General features: G+C 44.9%; 1 protein-coding gene across 1 annotated transcript in view; it reads left to right on the forward strand.

The window, feature by feature from the left end:
* The first annotated feature begins 2,708 nt into the window (after nt 1-2,708).
* Nucleotides 2,709-17,974, forward strand: part of Ankfy1 (ankyrin repeat and FYVE domain containing 1) — a 117,672-nt gene continuing 102,406 nt past the window's right edge. Inside the window, exon 1 of the mRNA XM_042699426.1 lies at nt 2,709-2,751. Coding sequence (XP_042555360.1) covers nt 2,742-2,751 — 10 coding nt within the window. The 5' untranslated portion in view covers nt 2,709-2,741. The remainder of the gene's footprint in view (nt 2,752-17,974) is intronic.

Consider the following 17,974-nt stretch of genomic DNA (forward strand, 5'->3'; position numbering starts at 1 on the left):
GCACTCTACCACTTGAGCCACTACACCACTTCCAGTTTTTGAGTAGTTAATTGAAAAGAGTCTCACGGACTTTCCTGCCAGGGCTGGCTTTGAACCACAATCCTAATGTCTCAGCCTCCTGAGTAGCTAGGATTACAGGCATGAACCACTGACACCTGGCTGAGTTTTTGATTCTTTTGTTTTTTTGGGTCCGGTCATGGGGCCTGAACTCTGGCCTGGGCACTGTCCCTCAGCTCTTCAACTCAAGGCTAGGACTCTACCACTTGAGCACAGCGCTACTTCCGGCTTTTTTCTTTTTGCTTATGTGGTGCTGAGGAATCGAACCCAGGGCCTTGAGCATGAAAGGCAAGCGCTCTACCACTGAGCCACCTTCCCAGCCCCAGTTTTTGATTCTTGAAGTAAAAAAAAAAATTGCAATCTGGGAACTGATGGCTCATACTTGTAAATCCAAGCTACTTCTGGGCTTGGGTGGCTCATGCCTATAATCCTAGCTACACAGGAGACTGAGATCTGAAGATTACGGTTCAAAGCCAGCCCGGGCAGGAAATTCCCTGTGAGACCCTTATCTCCAACTAACCACCAGAAAACCAGAAGTGGTGTTGTGGCTCAAGTAGTTGAGTGCTTGCCTTAAACTGAAGAGTTCAGGGACAGCACCCAGGTCCTGAGTTCAAGCCCCACAACTGATTAAAAAAAAAAATTCTAAGCTACTCAGGAGGCTGGGATTTGAGGATCACAGTTGTTAGCCAGTCTGGCAGAAAGTCCATGAAATTCTTATTTCCAATTAACTGGCAAAAAGCTGGATGTGGATCTGGTTTAAGTGGTAGGACCTTAGCCTTGTACAAAAAAGCTCAGGGACAGTGCCCTGAGTTCAAGCCCAGGTCTGGCGCACACACCACACACTCTCTCTCTCTTACCAGTTAAACCATATCCTACCCTGTTTCTTTAAAAAAAAATATTAATATAAGGTGGGCCTCACATCTTGATCACTATCTGTGGTATCTCTGATCTTTCCAGAGACTGCCTCTCAAAGTTGGGATCACAAATGAATTCCACCACATCTGATTTATTCAGATAGGGTCTTTAAAACTTTGCCAGGGCTTACCTTGATCCTGTCATCCTGATCTCCACCACCCAAGTAGCTGGAATTACAGCTGTTTGGGAAGACTTTTTATTTTCGATGCTGGGGATGGAACTCAAGACTTCATACATGATAGGTGAACACTTGTGTAATCTTTTGGAAATGTCTCATGCTATTTATACTATTTTGTGTATGTGTGTGTGCACATGCCAGTCCTGGGGCTTGAACTCAGTGCCTAGGTGTGTTCTTCAGCTTTTGTGTTCAAGGCTAGAGCATTGCCACTTGAGCCAGATTTACTTCCTGATTTTTTGGCAGTTAATTGGAGGTAAGAGTTTCATAGATGGGGCTGGGAAGGTGGCTCAGTGGTAGAGCACTTGCCTTGCATGCCTGAGGCCCTGGTTTTGATTCCTCAGCACCACATAAGCAAAAAAAGAAAAAGTCCGGAAGTGGCGCTGTGGCTCAAGTGGCAGAGTGCTAGCCTTGAGCTGAAGAGCTGAGGGACAGCGACCAGACCTCCCCCCCCCCAAAAAAAAAAAAAGTCTCATGGACTTTCCTGTCCCAGCTTGTTACAAACCTCCACCCTCAGATCTCAGCCTCCGGAGTAGCTAGTATTACAGGCATTAGCAACAGGCCCAGTTCAACTACTTTTTAGTCCTCCAATTTGCTATTTCCTAATAATTTAGCCATCTCTACATTCACCAAAGATGTCCACATCTTGCTTATAGTTTCCCTTACTTTCCTATATTTAACTTACAACATTTAATTTCCCTGGCTTCTCATTTCCACTTCATTGCCCAGTCCTGCTCTAATGTGATTTAGCTGACAAAAATCTACTTTGTCACATTGACCTCAGGACTATCCCAACCTTGTTTGCACTGGACTGTCCACAGTTATTACACAACTCTGCAGTTCTCACAATTCATACATCGACCTCCAGGCAGTGTGAATTTTAAGTCTGATCACCACAGTTGTAGTGTCATAGAGTTTGTCCACTTTTGGCAACAAAATCTTAGAGCTTAGACAAATGTTAGCATTCAGATTGTTTCTGCCTCTAGATAGCCGAGTTCAAAGTGACTTCATCCACATGTAGATGAGGTACTTGTAATGAGGCCTTCAAATCTTCAACATTTTCTTCATTATTCTCTGGTCTCCTTGCCTAAGAACTTCATGCGTACAGCATACAATCGTTCCGAGTCAAGTCGCTGATAGTTCTTTCCCTTGCACATCTACGTTGTTTCCATGCGCCTAGTGGATTAACAGGTGACCTGCTTCTAGTCCAAATTTCATCCTTTCCCTTGAGTTAAGTGTCGAATGTTACAGGTACCCGGGGTCTGGGACCACAGCGTCCCCCCACCCCGCCCCGGCCCCGACGCCCTCACACAACCCGAAGGCCCGCGCACCCTCTCCGCCCTCGCCCGGGGAAGCTTCTCAGGAGCAGCAGTCTGGGTTTGCTGTCTTCCGCCCGGGACGTGGGACAGGACCGAGACCAGTCAGCTGGGCAAGTCCTCAGTCACTAAATCACGAGTGCAGTCCGGATCTCCAGCCGAAGGCCTGGCTTCCCCCAGCGCTCCAACTTGGCCGCGCCTCCCAGGGCTCTCGCGAGATTTCGTGCCACCGTTCCGCGCGCACTTCTCGCGAGGCTGCAGGCAGGGCTGGGCCCGACATGGCGGAAGGTAGGTTTTTTTTTTTTTTGTGGCTCGAAGCGGGAAGACGCGGAGCCGTCGGGGCGCGGGCTTGCGGGTAGAACCGCCCCGGGTGCGGCTCTCGGCAGTGGTGGCTGGGCCCAGTGGGTCTCGGAGCCCTCCTTCCTAGCTCCCCTGCAGCTTCGAGGGCCGGGGTCCAGAGCGCGGTTCCTATGGCAACGCCCCTCCCGCGGAGGCCGCGGGAGCCGGAGGCTGCGGGGCGGGCGCGGGCCGCGCGGGGACGGGTGGGGGCCCGGAGTGTGGGGGCTCCCTGACGTCCCGGGGGGGGGGCGGGCACGGGAGAGCGACCCTCTCCCGAGGAAGCTGGAACTGTTGTCCAGGCACATGACAGGTCCTTCGTCCGGAAGGAAGGGCGCAGCACCCGGCCCGCGGGAGAGCGGGGCCTCTCCTTCGCACCCGGCCCGGAGGCCAGAGCTGCCCGCCCGGGCCGGGCCCCCCTGCCCCCGCCCCTGCTCCATGACCTCTTCCCCTCCGGCTCTCCGGTGTCCCCTGCCCCCTCCCCCGGCCCCCCCCCCGATCATGTCCTCCCCCTGCCCCCGGGTCCCCTGTGCCTTCCCTCGTCCCCCCCTCCCCTGCTCTTCCTCGTGCTCCCCGTGCCCCTTACCCCAGCCTGGGTGGAAGGGTTTGTTTGGTAGGGGAGCGAGCTGGCCAAGCTCACACGGCCCCCCAGAATTTTGCCCAAGCCAGGCTCCTTTGCCTCCTCTTCTCGTCGGGACCCTTTTCTCTGGTGCGCTCTTGGAAACCGCATGTAAAAGCAGTTTGACGGCTTGTTGCGATGTCAGGATCCTTCATTGTGAAAGCCTTACTATACACGGGAGGGAAAAGAAGCCCGGGAGATGGCCAGTTAACTTGCCAGGGATCATATAGTGATACTGTTGTGCCGGATTTGTGTGCTTTTCCTGTGTATCCTATGAATGGGAAAAAATACGGTTAATTTAACGTTTATTGAGTGACTAAGTGTGCATGGTCACAACCCGCTCCTTTGGTTTTGAGTTAAGCTTTGACCAAATCTATCATTTCTTGGATCTTAGGTTTGGGAAGCTTTGAGTAGGCTTTTCTCATTTGGATGGGGTTTAAGAATAACCTTGGGAAGGAGGCAAGGCACTTGTGTTATTTGTTCTTTATAGATAAAGGAATTGAGGCTAAAGTTAATAGATTACTGAGACTGGACCCAGTTTTTATCTTTGCTTGTTTCCTACCACGTTAAGCCATTGGGAGAGGGAAACTTTATGTGAATATTGTCGGAGAGCAAGGGAGGGAGCGACAGCAAGCTAACCATTTCCCCCTGAAAATGGTTTTTGGGTTAAGTGCAAAGTATTTTACAAGGGCCAAGCTTGTTACTCAGAACTGTGAGGTGGGGGTAAGAAGGTTCAGAAAGCCTATATGTGAAATTATAGTAGTCTAGTACTTTCACAGAAGAGAAGCTGAATGTTTTCATCAAGGTGGAAACTGTGGAAGATGCCTTTTCTATATTCAGCAGTTTTCGGAGCCCCTGCTGGGCTAGACTCAGGTTCCAGCTTTGGGGAGTTCTTAAGGGCTGATGGTTTTTTCCTGAGCTGTGGTAGCCTGGCATTGAGAGACATCTAGCCAGCTGAGTGAGTATAACTTTAAACCAAACCAAACATCCTTTAAAGATTAATTAAGTTGCCCAGGACTTGTAAACAGATAAATAAGTAGTCATTGGGTCCTGACTTAACATTTTACCATTTTTGCATCCTAGTTTCCTGGCTGAAGTTCCATGAAAGCTTCTTAGAAAATGATACTGTATTCTAAGGGCAAAGGATGCCTGCAGTTTGATGGAGGGGGTGAAATTGATTGGAATGCACTGTCATTATGTGTGGAAGTGTAACAATGAAGCTTTTCCCTGAATAACCCAATTTACAGATTCCTTGTATAACCCAATTTCCAAATTCTACCAAAAATCATATTGCAAACTTTGACTAGGAAAAATCGAAGGCATTTTTGGCCAAGGCAAGTCATTAAACTGCAGGTGCTGCCATCCAAAGGAAGATATAATTACTTAGAAAATGTTTTGTGGGCTGGGAATGTGGCTCAGTGGTAGAGTGCTTTCCTAGCATGCAAGAAGCTGCAGGTTTGATTCCTCAGTACCACATAAATAGAAAAAGATGAAAGTGGTGCTGTGGCTCAAGTGATAGAGTGCTAGCCTTGAGCAAAAGAAGCTCAGGGACAGTGCTCAGGCCCTTAGTTCAAGCCCCAGGACTGGCAAAAAAAAATTTTTTTTTGTGAGCCAGGTGGGTTGGCTCACACCTGTAATCCTTGCTACTCATAAGGCTGAGATATGAGGATTGTGGTTTAAAGATAGACCTGGCAAGAAAGTCTGTGAGACTCTTATCTCCAGTTAGCCACCAGAAAACTAGAAGTGGAACTGTGGCTCAAAGTGGTAGAGTGCTAGACTTGTGCAAAAAGAGTTTAGGGACAGTACCCAGGCCCTGAGTTCAAGCCCCATGACCAACAAAATAAAAAGAAAATGTTTTGTGGGTTGCTCCTTGTTTAATGCTGTTTGTGCTTTAATCAAGAGTTTTCAGAGTTGGCTACTGTTGTTCAGAGATACTCATTTACACACAAATAATAAAATTTTGTGTCATGTAACAGTTATATTATCTGTAAGCACATTCTGGTAACTTCTCTGATACTAGTAATGGTTTGTTGGTGGAAGAATATGTGATAATCAGTGCCTAGGAGTAGTAAGTAGGACCTCAAGATTCCAAATATACAGTATTATCTGACTCATTTGAGAAACAGCCTCTTTCCATTAGCCATGGCTGTTAATTTGACTTCACATATTTAGCTTGTGTCTTTCCTAAAATTTACTTCTATTTTCACTCTATCCATCCCTACAGCTTTCCTGATCATCTGTGCTTCCTCAAGTGAACCACTTCAAGTAGATGTTTCCTATATTATCTTTACTCCTTGATTTTGCCCTCCCCATATACTTTCAGTTTCTAGTGTTCACTGTTAAACAAAACATCTTGTCTCTCCTATTCTCAGTACCTCTGCCCCTCTATTCCAACTTTCATGGTTCTCCATGATCTTACAAAGCTTTCCAACAGGTCTAACCCCTGCTTAATACTGCAGCCTTATTTCCCACTTTTCATTTACTGCCCCCAGTCACACTAACTGGTGAACTCCTATGTGCCCTCTCCCTCTTTGTCCTTGCAGTTCCCTTGGCCTGGGACAACTGTTCTTATTTTCCCATGTTATTGACAATATACTTGAAGCTACCCTCTCTGGAATGTCAACCCCATAAAGGCAGAAACGTTTCCTGTTTTGTTTACTATTCTGTCTTCTAGCTTAGAGTCATGCCTGTGGTTGAAGGCATGTATGAATTTATTGAGCCTTATCAGTGATGAAATGAGCTGCCTGGGTGCTGGAGGAATTGTCCACTTGTTTAGCACGTATTTAGCGTGTACATGACTGTTGAGCATGTGTTTAGCATGTACACAGCCCTTAGTAACAATAAAAGTGAAAATTCAAAGAAAAAGAAGAGAACTGGAAATTTAAAAAAAATGTAAATGGTTAAGTAGAAAAGCTAATTGTGCACTTTTTACTTAATGAAATTTGGCTAGAATAATTTATTTAATTTAGTTTTTTTGTGCCAGTCCTAGGGCTTGAACTCAGGGTCTGGGTGCTGTTCATGAGCTTTTGTGCTCAAGGCTAGTGCTCTATCACTTGAGCTACAGCTCCACTTCCTGCTTTTTGCTGGTTAATTGAAGAATCCCATAGACTTTCCTGCCTGAGTTGGCTTCAAACCTGGATCTTCAGATGTCCATCTCCTGAGTTGCTAGGATTACAGGCGTTAGCTACTGATGCTTGACTAGGAAATACCTTTGATAACAATTCAGATAACCACATGAAAACTTAGCTTATTCTGGCAAACTCCTGGTTAATCCCATGGCCATTAGCCACTGGAATTTAAAGTGAAATGAAACATTTCTGTTAGTCTGAACCAAATGCTCAGCAGCCATGGCACAGGTATTCCCTGAAACTGGAGGATGCAGACAAATAGAGCACATAAGTGCTTACAGAAAGTGCTGTTTGATAGTACTATTCTAGAAAGTACTTAATCAGTAAGGCTGACAGTTGAGGAAAAGTTTGCCATCCTTCCAGTTTTGAAATTTATCTCTTTGTGGTTTTACTCATTTAACAAAGGTCCAAGGTGCTGTCCCTGCTTGGCCTCCTGGGGGATTTTTTTTCCACAAAGAAAGATTAATCTACTCTGACTAAATGTGTTAGAGTAGAGCTTCTGAACCGTGCTATGCCACGCTTAATCAATGGGAAGACGATCTACTCTAGGTGATTTACAGTTCTGTCAGGCAGAAGAGAAAGTGGTATCTCGAGTTTTGTTGAATCTGTGTAGATCAAGGACCTCCTATGGCATTGTTGAACTCCACCTAGGAAGGCCCTATATGAGGATGACTTGGTGGGGATGGGGGCAGAGGAGAATAGACAGACATAAGTACTTTTTTTTTTTTTTTTGCCAGTCCAGCTTGAACTCTGGGCCTGAGTGCTGTCCCTCAGCTCTTCATCTCAAGGTGAGCACTCACCACTTGAGCCATAGGGCCACTTCCAGTTTTCTGGTGGTTTATTGAAGGTAAGAGTTTCATGGACTTTCCTGCTTGAGCTGGCTTTGAACCATGACCCTCAGATCTCAGCCTCCTCAGCAGCTAGGATTATAGGTGTGAGCCACCAGCGCCCAGCAACGTAAGTACTTCTTGTAGTGCACTCAGAAGTTCAGAAGTACAAGAAGTTTAAAATTATCTGAGAAACTAAGGAAAAGATGAAAAGTGCTTAAATGTTACTTTGATAAGTCAAAGCAAGATTTTCTAGGGAAGTGGTAAGAAGTGTGTTTTGGATGATCTTCAGGAGATTGTGTTCAAGCTGGACTTTGAAAAATAATTTTTTTTTGAATGTTGAGACGTTAGAATTGGGAAAGGCTAATATTCTCAGTGGAAGGAATGGTAGGTATTAGGTTAGAAGATGTAGTTAAGGCCAGGTGATTCCAGGTGTGATTAAGCAATGGCACGTTGTTCTATGGGTTAAGGGTATATACATTTGAGAGATAGAAGCCGAGGCAGTGGTGAGTGGCCTTGTCTTAGGCTCACTGAAACAATTGCATTGTGGAGGAAGGACTGGGAGGGAAGGAAGCCAGGCAGGAAGCTGTAGCAGTTGCTGAGTCATTTAGTAAGGAGCAATGGGGCTGATGAGGATTGATACAAGAGAGACTTACCGAAGCCATGAAGCAGAACTTTTTAAGCTTTTGTGAATGTTGGCAAGAAAGAGCTATAAAGATGTCTGGAGCCGGGTGCCGGTGGCTCACACCTGTAACCTTAGCTACTTAGGAGGCTGAGATCTGAGGATCACGGTTCAAAGCCAGCTGGGGTAGCAAAGTCCAGAAAACCGGAAGTGGCATTGTGACTCAAGCAGTAGAATGCTCACCTAGAGCTGAAGAGCTGAGGGACAGAGCCCAGGCCTGGAGTTGAAGCCCCACGACCAAAAAAAAAAAAGATGTCTTGAGGATTCTAGGTCTGGATTACTCACAGACAAATACTTTGACCTCAGTTTTAGACATACTTTCCTATTATCTGTGTACCTCTAGTTGGTTATGTCTAGCAAGGGAGTTCCAGGCTAATAGGAAGTTCAGGATGAAATGTTAGTTAGCTCATAGTTGAGCATCTTTCTGTGAAATTAGCCCTATGAGTGCTCTACAGTGTAGGCTTTTAACTCAAAGGCCAAACAAAACAAAGGTGAAATCCATTCAAGAAAAATGCATTTCATAGTAAGTGTAAACTTCTATGCTAGGGATAACAAAATGAACAGACACTTTTTCAGCCTTAATAGACCTTCCAGAAAAGAGCTTTATTACCTACTGAGTTTTCTCTTTGGTGCTGATAATCCAGAGTCTGTAGTCAATAACCTAGATATCATCCCTGATAGCTTCCCACTCTGTGGTCAGCATCAAATCCAGTGTATCTCTCACACCTGTTAATTTGTGCTCCACTGTTCTCTTGTGAGTTCATCCCAGTGTATTTGAGCCTTGAGAGCCCTGCTATGAGAATCACCTCATGAGCACTGAAACCCCCAAGTTTCAGCTTCATTGAACATCATTATAATGTCATTTTTTCTACCAACGATGTCTACTAATAACTTTAGGGTTTTTGTTGTTGTTTATTTTAAGCCCTAGTATTGAACTTCCAGGACTCAGACTTGCCAAGCAAATGCTCTGCTTTTTTGTTGTTGTTGCCGGTCGTGGGGCTTGAACCTGGGCTTGGGTGCTGTCCCTGCTCTCTTCAGCTCAAGGCAAGTGCTCCACCACTTAACCCACAGCGCCACTTCCACTTTTCTGGTGGTTAATTGGAGATAAGAATCTCATGGACTTTCCTTCCCAGGCTGGCTTTGAACTGTGATCCTCAGATCTTAGCCTCCTGAGTAGCTAACATTATAGGTATGAGTCACCATGCCCAGCTTTTGTTTTGTTTTGTTTTTTAATTTGTTTTTGTGATAGAGTCTCCTGTTTGCTTTACCCTGGCTGGCCTCCATCTGAGATCCTCCTATGTCTATCTCCTAAGTAACTAGAATTACAGACATGTGTCATCATGTTTGGTGTCAGTTGCTAGAGTATTCAGAAAGGTAGAATCTTGAGTTACAAAGTGTCCTTAGTATCATCATATATTTAATAATATCAACTTTTTTTTTGATGAAGGGAGTGATGCTGAGTGGCTGGGTTGCTGTGACATGCTATTAGTTCTTTCTTTCCTCCATACAGTATTACTATCTTCTTTTGTTTTCTTCTTTCTCTTTTTTTTAAAAAGAGGATGTGATATAAACTTGTATATATATATTTATATATTTCTTTTTTTGCATTTTTTTCTGTCTTTGGGTTTTAACTAAGTCATTGTGCTTTGTCAGGCAGGCACTTTGCCACTTGAGTCACACCTTCAGTTCTTTTTGCTTTATTTTTTTGGATAGATTCTCTCATTTTTGTTTAGGCTATCCTGGATGGAAATCTGCCTTAACACTTGTGTAGCTAGAATGATAAGCATATACCAGCACACCTGGCTTTTTTTATTTTATTTTTTTTAAGATGAGGTCAGTTTGGCCCAGGCTGGTTTCGGTCCAGTCTTTAATCTCTGCTTCTTGAGTGGTTGGTATTACCGTGGTTGGCCCATTAAACTTGCTTAGTGCTTGGACTTGAACTCAAGCAGGTTACTATCCCTTAGCTTTTTCTTTTTTTTTTGTCGGTCATGGGGCTTGAACTCTGGGCCTGAGCGCTGTCCCTCAGCTCTTCAGCTCAAGGCTAGCGCTCTACCACTTGAGCTACAGCGCCACTTCCGGTTTTCTGGTGGTTTATTGGAGATAGGAGTCTCACAGTCTCTCCTGCCCGGGCTGGCTTTGAACCGCGATCCTCAGATCTCAGCCTCCTGAGTAGCTAGGATTACAGGCGTGAGCCACCAGCGCCCGGCTTCCCTTAGCTTTTTCACTCAAGACCAGCATTCTGGGGCTGGGAAGGTGGCTCAGTGATAGAGTGCTTGCCTTGCATGCCTGAGGCCCTGGGTTTGATTCCTCAGCACCACATAAGCAGAAAAAGCCTGGAAGTGGCGCTGTGGCTCAAGTGGTAGAGTGCCAGCCTTGAGCTGAAGAGCTGAGGGACAGCGCCCAGGCCCAGAGTTCAGGGCCCATGACACACACACACACACACACACTATCTCTCTCTCTCTCTTTCTCTCTCTCTCATTCTGCTACTGAGCCACAGAGTCACTTCCAACTTTTTGCTAGAGATAAGTCTCACAGACTTTCTTGCCTGGGCTGGCTTTGAACCACAGCCCTCAGATTTCAGCCTGGTGTAGCTAGTGTTACAGGTACCAGTTACTCTGGTACCGGGCTTGACCTTGCATTCTTTTTCTTTTTCTTTTTTTTTTAACTTTCATTTTTAACAGTAAATATTTCTTGTTTTCTTATTTACTGTTGGAACAAATTTTCTATACTTACCATCTCTAAATAAACTGTTATTATAGTGAAAGAAAATTTCAACATATGCCTAATGTCTGAAATATGGGAGCTTAAGAAACTAACCCCTCCCAAAGCAAATAAACCAATCACTAAATAGGCAAAATAGCTAAGGAGAGACCTCTCAGAAGAAAAGGTAAGAATGGCAAAGAAACATATAAGGAAATGATCAACATCCCTAGCCATAAAGGAAATGCAAATCAAGACAACTCTGAGATTCCATCTTATCCCAGTTAGATTGGCTTACAAATATTGGGGGAGACGTAGGGAGAAAGGAACCCTATTGTACTGTTGGTTAGAATGTAAACTAATACAACCACTTTCAATAGTGCCTGGAGGTTCCTCAACAAACTAAACATAGACCTTTCCTATAACTCAGCCACACAACTCTTGGGCATCTACGCAGAACATTGTAAGCCAGTATACCATAAATGAACATCCATATTCACTGCTGCACTATGCACAATAGCCAAGTTATGGAAACAGCCCAGCTGTCCTACAATAGATGAGAAGATAAAAAAAACTGGTCCCTAGCCAGTGCTGGTGGCTCATGCCTATAATCCTAGCTACTCGGGAGGCTGAGATCTGAGGATTACAGTTCAAAGCCAGTCTGGGCAGGAAAGTCTGTGAGACTCATCTCCAATAAACCACCAGAAAACCTGAAGTGGCGCTGTGGCTCAAGTGCTAGAGTGCTAGCCTTGAGCTGAAGAGCTGAGGGACAGTGCCCAAGCCCAGAGTTCAGACCCCAGAACCAAAAGAAAAAAAAAAAGGGATACCTGTACACAATGGAATTTTACTCATCCTTTTGAAAGAATATGTCATTTGCTGGGAAATGGATGGACCTAGAACAAGTGATGTTAAGTGAGGTAAGCCAAGCTCAGAGAGACGAATGGTGCATGTTTTCTCTCATATGCAGAAGTTAGATCTAAAAAATACTAGGGCATGATAAATTATACAGGACTCTAGGAATAAATACACAGTGAGACCAAAGGAGGAACACAAAGTCTTAGGGGAGGAACACAAAGTCACAATGCCTCTGACCCTCTGATTGTATAAAATGTTTATCAAAATGAACTCCAGGAAATGGAAATGAGGTGGTTTTCTTTGTTTCTTTTTGTTGTTGTTTTGTTTGTTTGTTTATCTTTGGGAGGGCAGGGGGCACAGAAATAGGGGGACAAAGGGTGAACAACTGCAGCAGTGGTACTCAGTAGACACTACATTGAAAGTAGACTATATAACTTATTGGTGGGGACAGGAGGGAAAAACAGAGAGAGCGGGGGAAGGGGTGATATTATCCAACAAGAAATGTACTCTTTACCTGGCTGTATATGTAATATGTGTTACATATTATAATAGAGTTATTATCTTTTTATAAAATAGATATTCTATATGTACTAAGCATTATTTTTATTTTATTTTTGAGACATGGTCTCAGTTTTGTAGCCCCGACTAGACTCAAGTCTGTGCTCCTTCTTAGCCTCCCTAGTGCTACAATGACAGGTTTGTACCATTATACCCAGTCTTAAACAGTTTTTAAAAATTTGAAAAATGACCATCAGGGGCTGGGAAGGTGGCTCAGTGGTAGAGTGCTTGCTTTGCATGCATGAGGCCCTGGGTTTGATTCCTCAGCACCACATAAGCAGAAAAGTCCCGAAGTGGCACTGTGGCTCAAGTAGTAGCTAGCCTTGAGCTGAAGAGCTGAGGGACAGCACCCGGGCCCAGAGTTTAGGCTCTACAACTGACAAAGAAAAGAAAAGAAAAGAAAAATGACCATCAGAAAAATGTATCATGACTTGTGAAAAATATATGAATTTCAATTTTCACTGTTCATAAGTATTTTTTTGGAGACCACAGGCACACATTGGTTTATGCTTTTATGTTACAATAACAGTTGAATGGTGTCACTGAGACTATATGGCCTATAAAGCCTAAAATACTTTAAGTGTTTCCCAGAAAATGTTTAAACTCCTGACTTAAAATGAAAAACATGGTGGCATTGGTGGCTTGTGCCTATAATCCTAGCCACTCAGGAGGCTGAAATCAGGATGGCAGTTTGACGCCAGCCTGTGCAGATAAAATCCTTGTGAGACTCTTATCTCCATTTAATCACTCAAAAACGAAGCAGTACTGTGGCTCCCACTCAACATACACCCCCCCCCCAAAAAAAAGTAGAATGCTACAAAAATAGTTGTTGGTTTACTCTGTCTGTCCCACGTGACTTGCCAAGAGATAATTAATTTTTTTTTTTACTTTCTTTATTTTTGGTGCTGGCCCTGGGGCTCGAACTCAGGGCTTGGGCACTGTCCCTGGGCTTTTTTTGCTCAATGCTAGCACTGTACCACTTCAGCCAAGCACCACTTCTGGCTTTTTCTGTTTATGTGGTACTGAGGAATAGAACCCAGGTCTAGGCAGGCACTTTACCACTAGGCTACATTCTTAGCCCTCAAAGAGCTTGTTGCTTTTCTTATTTTATTTTTGATTTTTTTTTGGTCGGTCATGGGGTCTGAACTCTGGGCCTGGCGCTGTCCTTGCCCTCTTCAGTTCAAGGCGAGCACTCTATCCCTTGAGCCATAGAACCACTTCTGGTTTTCTAGTGGTTTTATTGGAGATAAGAGTCCCACAGACTTTCCTGCCCAGGCTGGCTTTGAACCATGATCCTCAGATCTCAGCCTCCTGAGTATCTAGGATTATAGGTGTGAGCCACCGGCACCTGGCCTTCTTTTTATTTTTTTAAGTCTTTTTATTTTTTTGGTACTGGAGATTGAACCCAGTATGTTGCACTTGCCAAGCAAGTGCTTTGCCACTGAGCTACATCCTAGCCCTAAGTGATGTAACTCTTTAAAAATAAAAAATGTAGCCAGGCACGGGTGGCTTATGCTTGTAATCCTAGCTACTGAGGACGGGGAGCTCTGAGGATTGTGGTTCAAAGCCAGCCCTGGCAGGAAAGTCCATGAGATTCTTACTTCCAATAAACCAGCAGAAAACTGGAAGTGGTGCTGTGGCTCAAGTGGCTTTGAGCTGAAGGCTAAGGGACAGCGCCCAGGACCAGAGTTCAAGCCCACGAGAGACACACACACACACACACACACACACACACACACACACACACCACACACACACACACACACACACACACACACAGCGCCCAGGACCAGAGTTCAAGCCCACGAGAGACACACACACACACACACACACACACACACACACACACACACAGCGCCCAGGACCAGAGTTCAAGCCCACGAGAGACACACACACACACACACACACACACACACACACACACACACACACACACACACACAGCGCCCAGGACCAGAGTTCAAGCCCACGAGACACACACACACACACACACACACACACACACACACACACACACACACACAGCGCCCAGGACCAGAGTTCAAGCCCACGAGAGACACACACACACACACACACACACACACACACACACACACACACACACAGCGCCCAGGACCAGAGTTCAAGCCCACGAGACACACACACACACACACACACACACACACACACACACACACACACACACACACACAGCGCCCAGGACCAGAGTTCAAGCCCACGAGAGAGAGAGAGAGAGAGAGAGAGAGAGAGAGAGAGAGAGACACACACACACACACGCGCGCGCACACACACACGTAGCTTGATACTGTTGGCTCACACCTGTAATCCTTGCTACTTGGGAGGTTAAGATCTTAGGATCATGATTTGAAGCCAGCCCAGGCAGGAAAGTGTGTGAGACTCTTATCTCCAGCAAACTACCAAAAAGCTAAAAGTGGAGCTGTGGCTCAAGTGGTAGAGCACTAGCCTTGAGCAAAATGTAACTCAGGGACAGCACCCAGACCCTGAGTTCAACCTCTAGGACTGGCATTTAAAAACAAAACAAAACAAAACAGAGCAAAACAAAGAAAGAAGCAAAAGTAAAGAGTCTTACTATGTTGCCAGACTGGTTTTGAACTCATAGACTCAAATGATCCTCCCAGTTTATCCTCCCTAAGCAGCTGGGAGAACAGGCATGAACTACAATGCTGGCTATAATCTTAATTACTCATCACATGACCCTTTGAAACAACATTATTATTTGCATTTTCCATAGAAGACTGAAACACAGAAACCAGTAATTTGTCCAAGGTCACAGGTAGAAAATAGGTAAGCTTATATCAATTCCAGTCCATGTAGCTTAGATCTGTTGACTACTTACTACTGTTGCAGATGAGAATGAGGTAGCTACTTAGGATTTCACCGTCAGGCTAGCTAGTTCCAGACCTGTAGCCAATTTTTTCTTGTAAGGAACTGTATATCTTGGTGAGTTTTCAAAAACATATGTGAATTGCTGTTTGTTGCTTCCCAGTAGAGTATCATCTCAGCACTGGCACTTACTTGTACTGTGGTACGGTGATTGCAGTCAACTGATTGGTACTTCTTAAATACCTCAATGCACTTGTTATCCCTTGGGCTCCCTCCTGCTGCTGGAGCTGAGAGCACCTGTAATTTTGTATTAACAGTCCAAAAAAAAAAAAAAGAATAAATGCCCTGCCTTTTTCTTTAAATTATACCTTAGTTGTGGAAGAGAAGTTTCATTGTGATATTTCCACACAGGTGTACAGTGTATCTGGATCATCCTTTCTTCCCCTGTCACTCCTCCCCATCTCCTCCCCATTCTTAAAACAATCCCAGCCAGGGAGGCTAAAATCTGAGGATCTTGGTTCAAAGCCAGCCTGGACAGGAACGTCTGTGAAACTCCTTTTTTTTTTTTTTTGTCCATTGTGGGGTTTGAACTCTGGGCCTGGGCGCTGTCCCTCAGCTCTTCAGCTCAAGGCTAGCACTCTTACCACTTGAGCCACAGCGCCACTTCCAGCTTTTTCTGCTTATGTGTTGCTGAGGAATTGAACCCAGGGCCTCATCCATGAGGAGGCAAGCACTCTACCACGGAGCCACTTTCCCAGCCCCATGCTGTTGTTGTTATTTTGTTGACTATGGGGCTTGGACTCTGGGCCTGGGTGCTGTCCCTGAGCCTTTTTGCTCAAGGCTAGCTTTGAGCTTTAGCTCCACTTCCAGTTTTCTGGTGGTTAATTGGAGACAGCTTGGGTGCCTGTGGTTCAACGTTTGTAATCCTAGCTACTCAGAAGGCTGAGAGCTCAGGGATAGCGAGCGCTCCCAGACCCAGAGTTCAATCCCCCATGATCAAAAAAACAAAAAGAGTCTCACATATATATTTTCTTACCAGACTAGCTTTGAACTCCAATCCTCAGATCTCAGTGTCCTGAGTAGCTAGGCTTTAGCCACCAATGCTTGGGCTTTTTTTTTTTTTTTTTGAAAAAAAATCCCTTTTCTGGGACATTTTTTTTGCATTATCGTAAGCTAGGTGGTCTTGCTGAGATGTTATGTTTACCTTGACACTGGCACTTCACAGAAACTTAAATTTTGATAAATGACTAGGCTACACAATTTTCTTAAAAATAATTCGTGTGTGTGCATGCAAGTGTGCGTGTGCGCGTGTGTGCATGCGCCAGTTCTAGGGCTTGGACTCTGGGCTTGGGCACTGGCCTTGAGCTTTTTTGCTCACAGTGCTCTACCGCTTAAATCACAGCTTCACTTTATTTTCTGATGGTTAATTAGAAATAAGTCTCAGGGCTGGGAAGGTGGCTCAGTGGTAGAGCATGCATGAGGCCTTGGGTTCAATTCCTCACTACCATATAAGCAGAAAAAGCCAGAAGTAGTGCTGTGGCTCAAGCGGTAGAGTGCTAGCGTTAAGCTGAAGATCTGAGGGACAGCACCCAGGCCCAGAGTTTAGGCCTCACAACCAGGAACAACAACAAAAGAAATGTCTCAGACTTTACTATCCAGGCTGGCTGTTTACTATCCAGGCTGGCTGTTTACTATGATCCTCAAATCTCAGCCTCCTGAGCAGCTAGGATTACTGGTGTCCACTACAATTGTCTTTTTAGGAGACAAAACTCTTTAAGCAATCAGTGAGCAAACAGCAATCAGTGCCAGGCACTGGTACTTAATGCTCCTGGGCAGTATGTGTGTGATTTGGGGGGTATAAGCTGGGACCTCAGTGGGTCTCAAGGTCAAGAAATACAAAGCTTTTTTTTTTTTTTTTCTAGTCCTGGGGCTTGAACTCAGGGCCTGGGCAGTGTCCCTGAGCTGCTTTTGCTCAAAGCTAGCACTCTACTACTTGAGTCACAACACTACTTTTGCCTTTTTATATTTATGTGGTACTGAGGAATGGAACCCAGGGCTTCATGCATGATAGGGAAGAGTAAGGTATATTGAAAAGGTAGGTTTCATTAGGTAACCAATGAAGAGAACACCATACAGTGTTCAGGCAGGAAAAGTTTATTTACTGAACTGGTGCTCCCACTGTGCATGGTACAGAAGCATGGCTGGGAAAGGGCCACCCACCCCCAGGCCTGGACTTATCTAGGCCAGGGACAGGAAGAGGTGTAGCCACGTGGGGGAAGGGTGTGGCCACACTGGATCTGGATGTAACCTCAGGGCCTGGGACCTTCCTATGGTCAGATGGGAGGCATGACCTAAGGCTGTCCAGGATGTGATCTAGCAGGAGAGGGAGGTGACTGTTCTAGGTGTGCCAGTTACCTAGGTAACACAGATAATTAGCCAAGAAGTAGAGAGGTGTCTATACCAGCCCAGGACCTGTGTGGCCCTGGGCAGACCTTACAGCAAACACTCTACCACTAAGCCACATTCCCAGCCCTGAGCTGTTTTTTAAGATACTTTTTCCAGCTCTACCCTAGGTCTACTGAATCTGGGATTTCTCTCAGTTCAAGCAGCCTAAGTGATTCTTGTGAAATAATGTCACACTTCTCTGTTTTTTGCTTCTAAGATTTACTGAGACTTGGACTAAAAGAGGCTACACAGCCCCTAGCACTGAAAATAAGTAATGAGTGGATGGATGGTTAGTAGGTCAAAAGATCCCTTTCCATCATCAAATTTTGTAATACAGAAAACTTTCATACTTGAATACTAGAAGTTATTTATGTTTCCTCATAATTTATCACAGTCTTTAAAAATTGTGTTTTATAAGTGTATAGAAATTTAAAATTCAAATACTATAAGGCTTATAACAAAAAGTAAGTTGTGCTCTCCCTCTTCCTGCCTCAGCTCTGTTCCCAGACTATTTTCC

This window comes from Dipodomys spectabilis, unplaced genomic scaffold, assembly GCF_019054845.1.
Source record: "Dipodomys spectabilis isolate Male_0828 unplaced genomic scaffold, ASM1905484v1 ptg000250l, whole genome shotgun sequence".
NCBI classification, from domain to species: Eukaryota; Metazoa; Chordata; class Mammalia; order Rodentia; family Heteromyidae; genus Dipodomys; species Dipodomys spectabilis.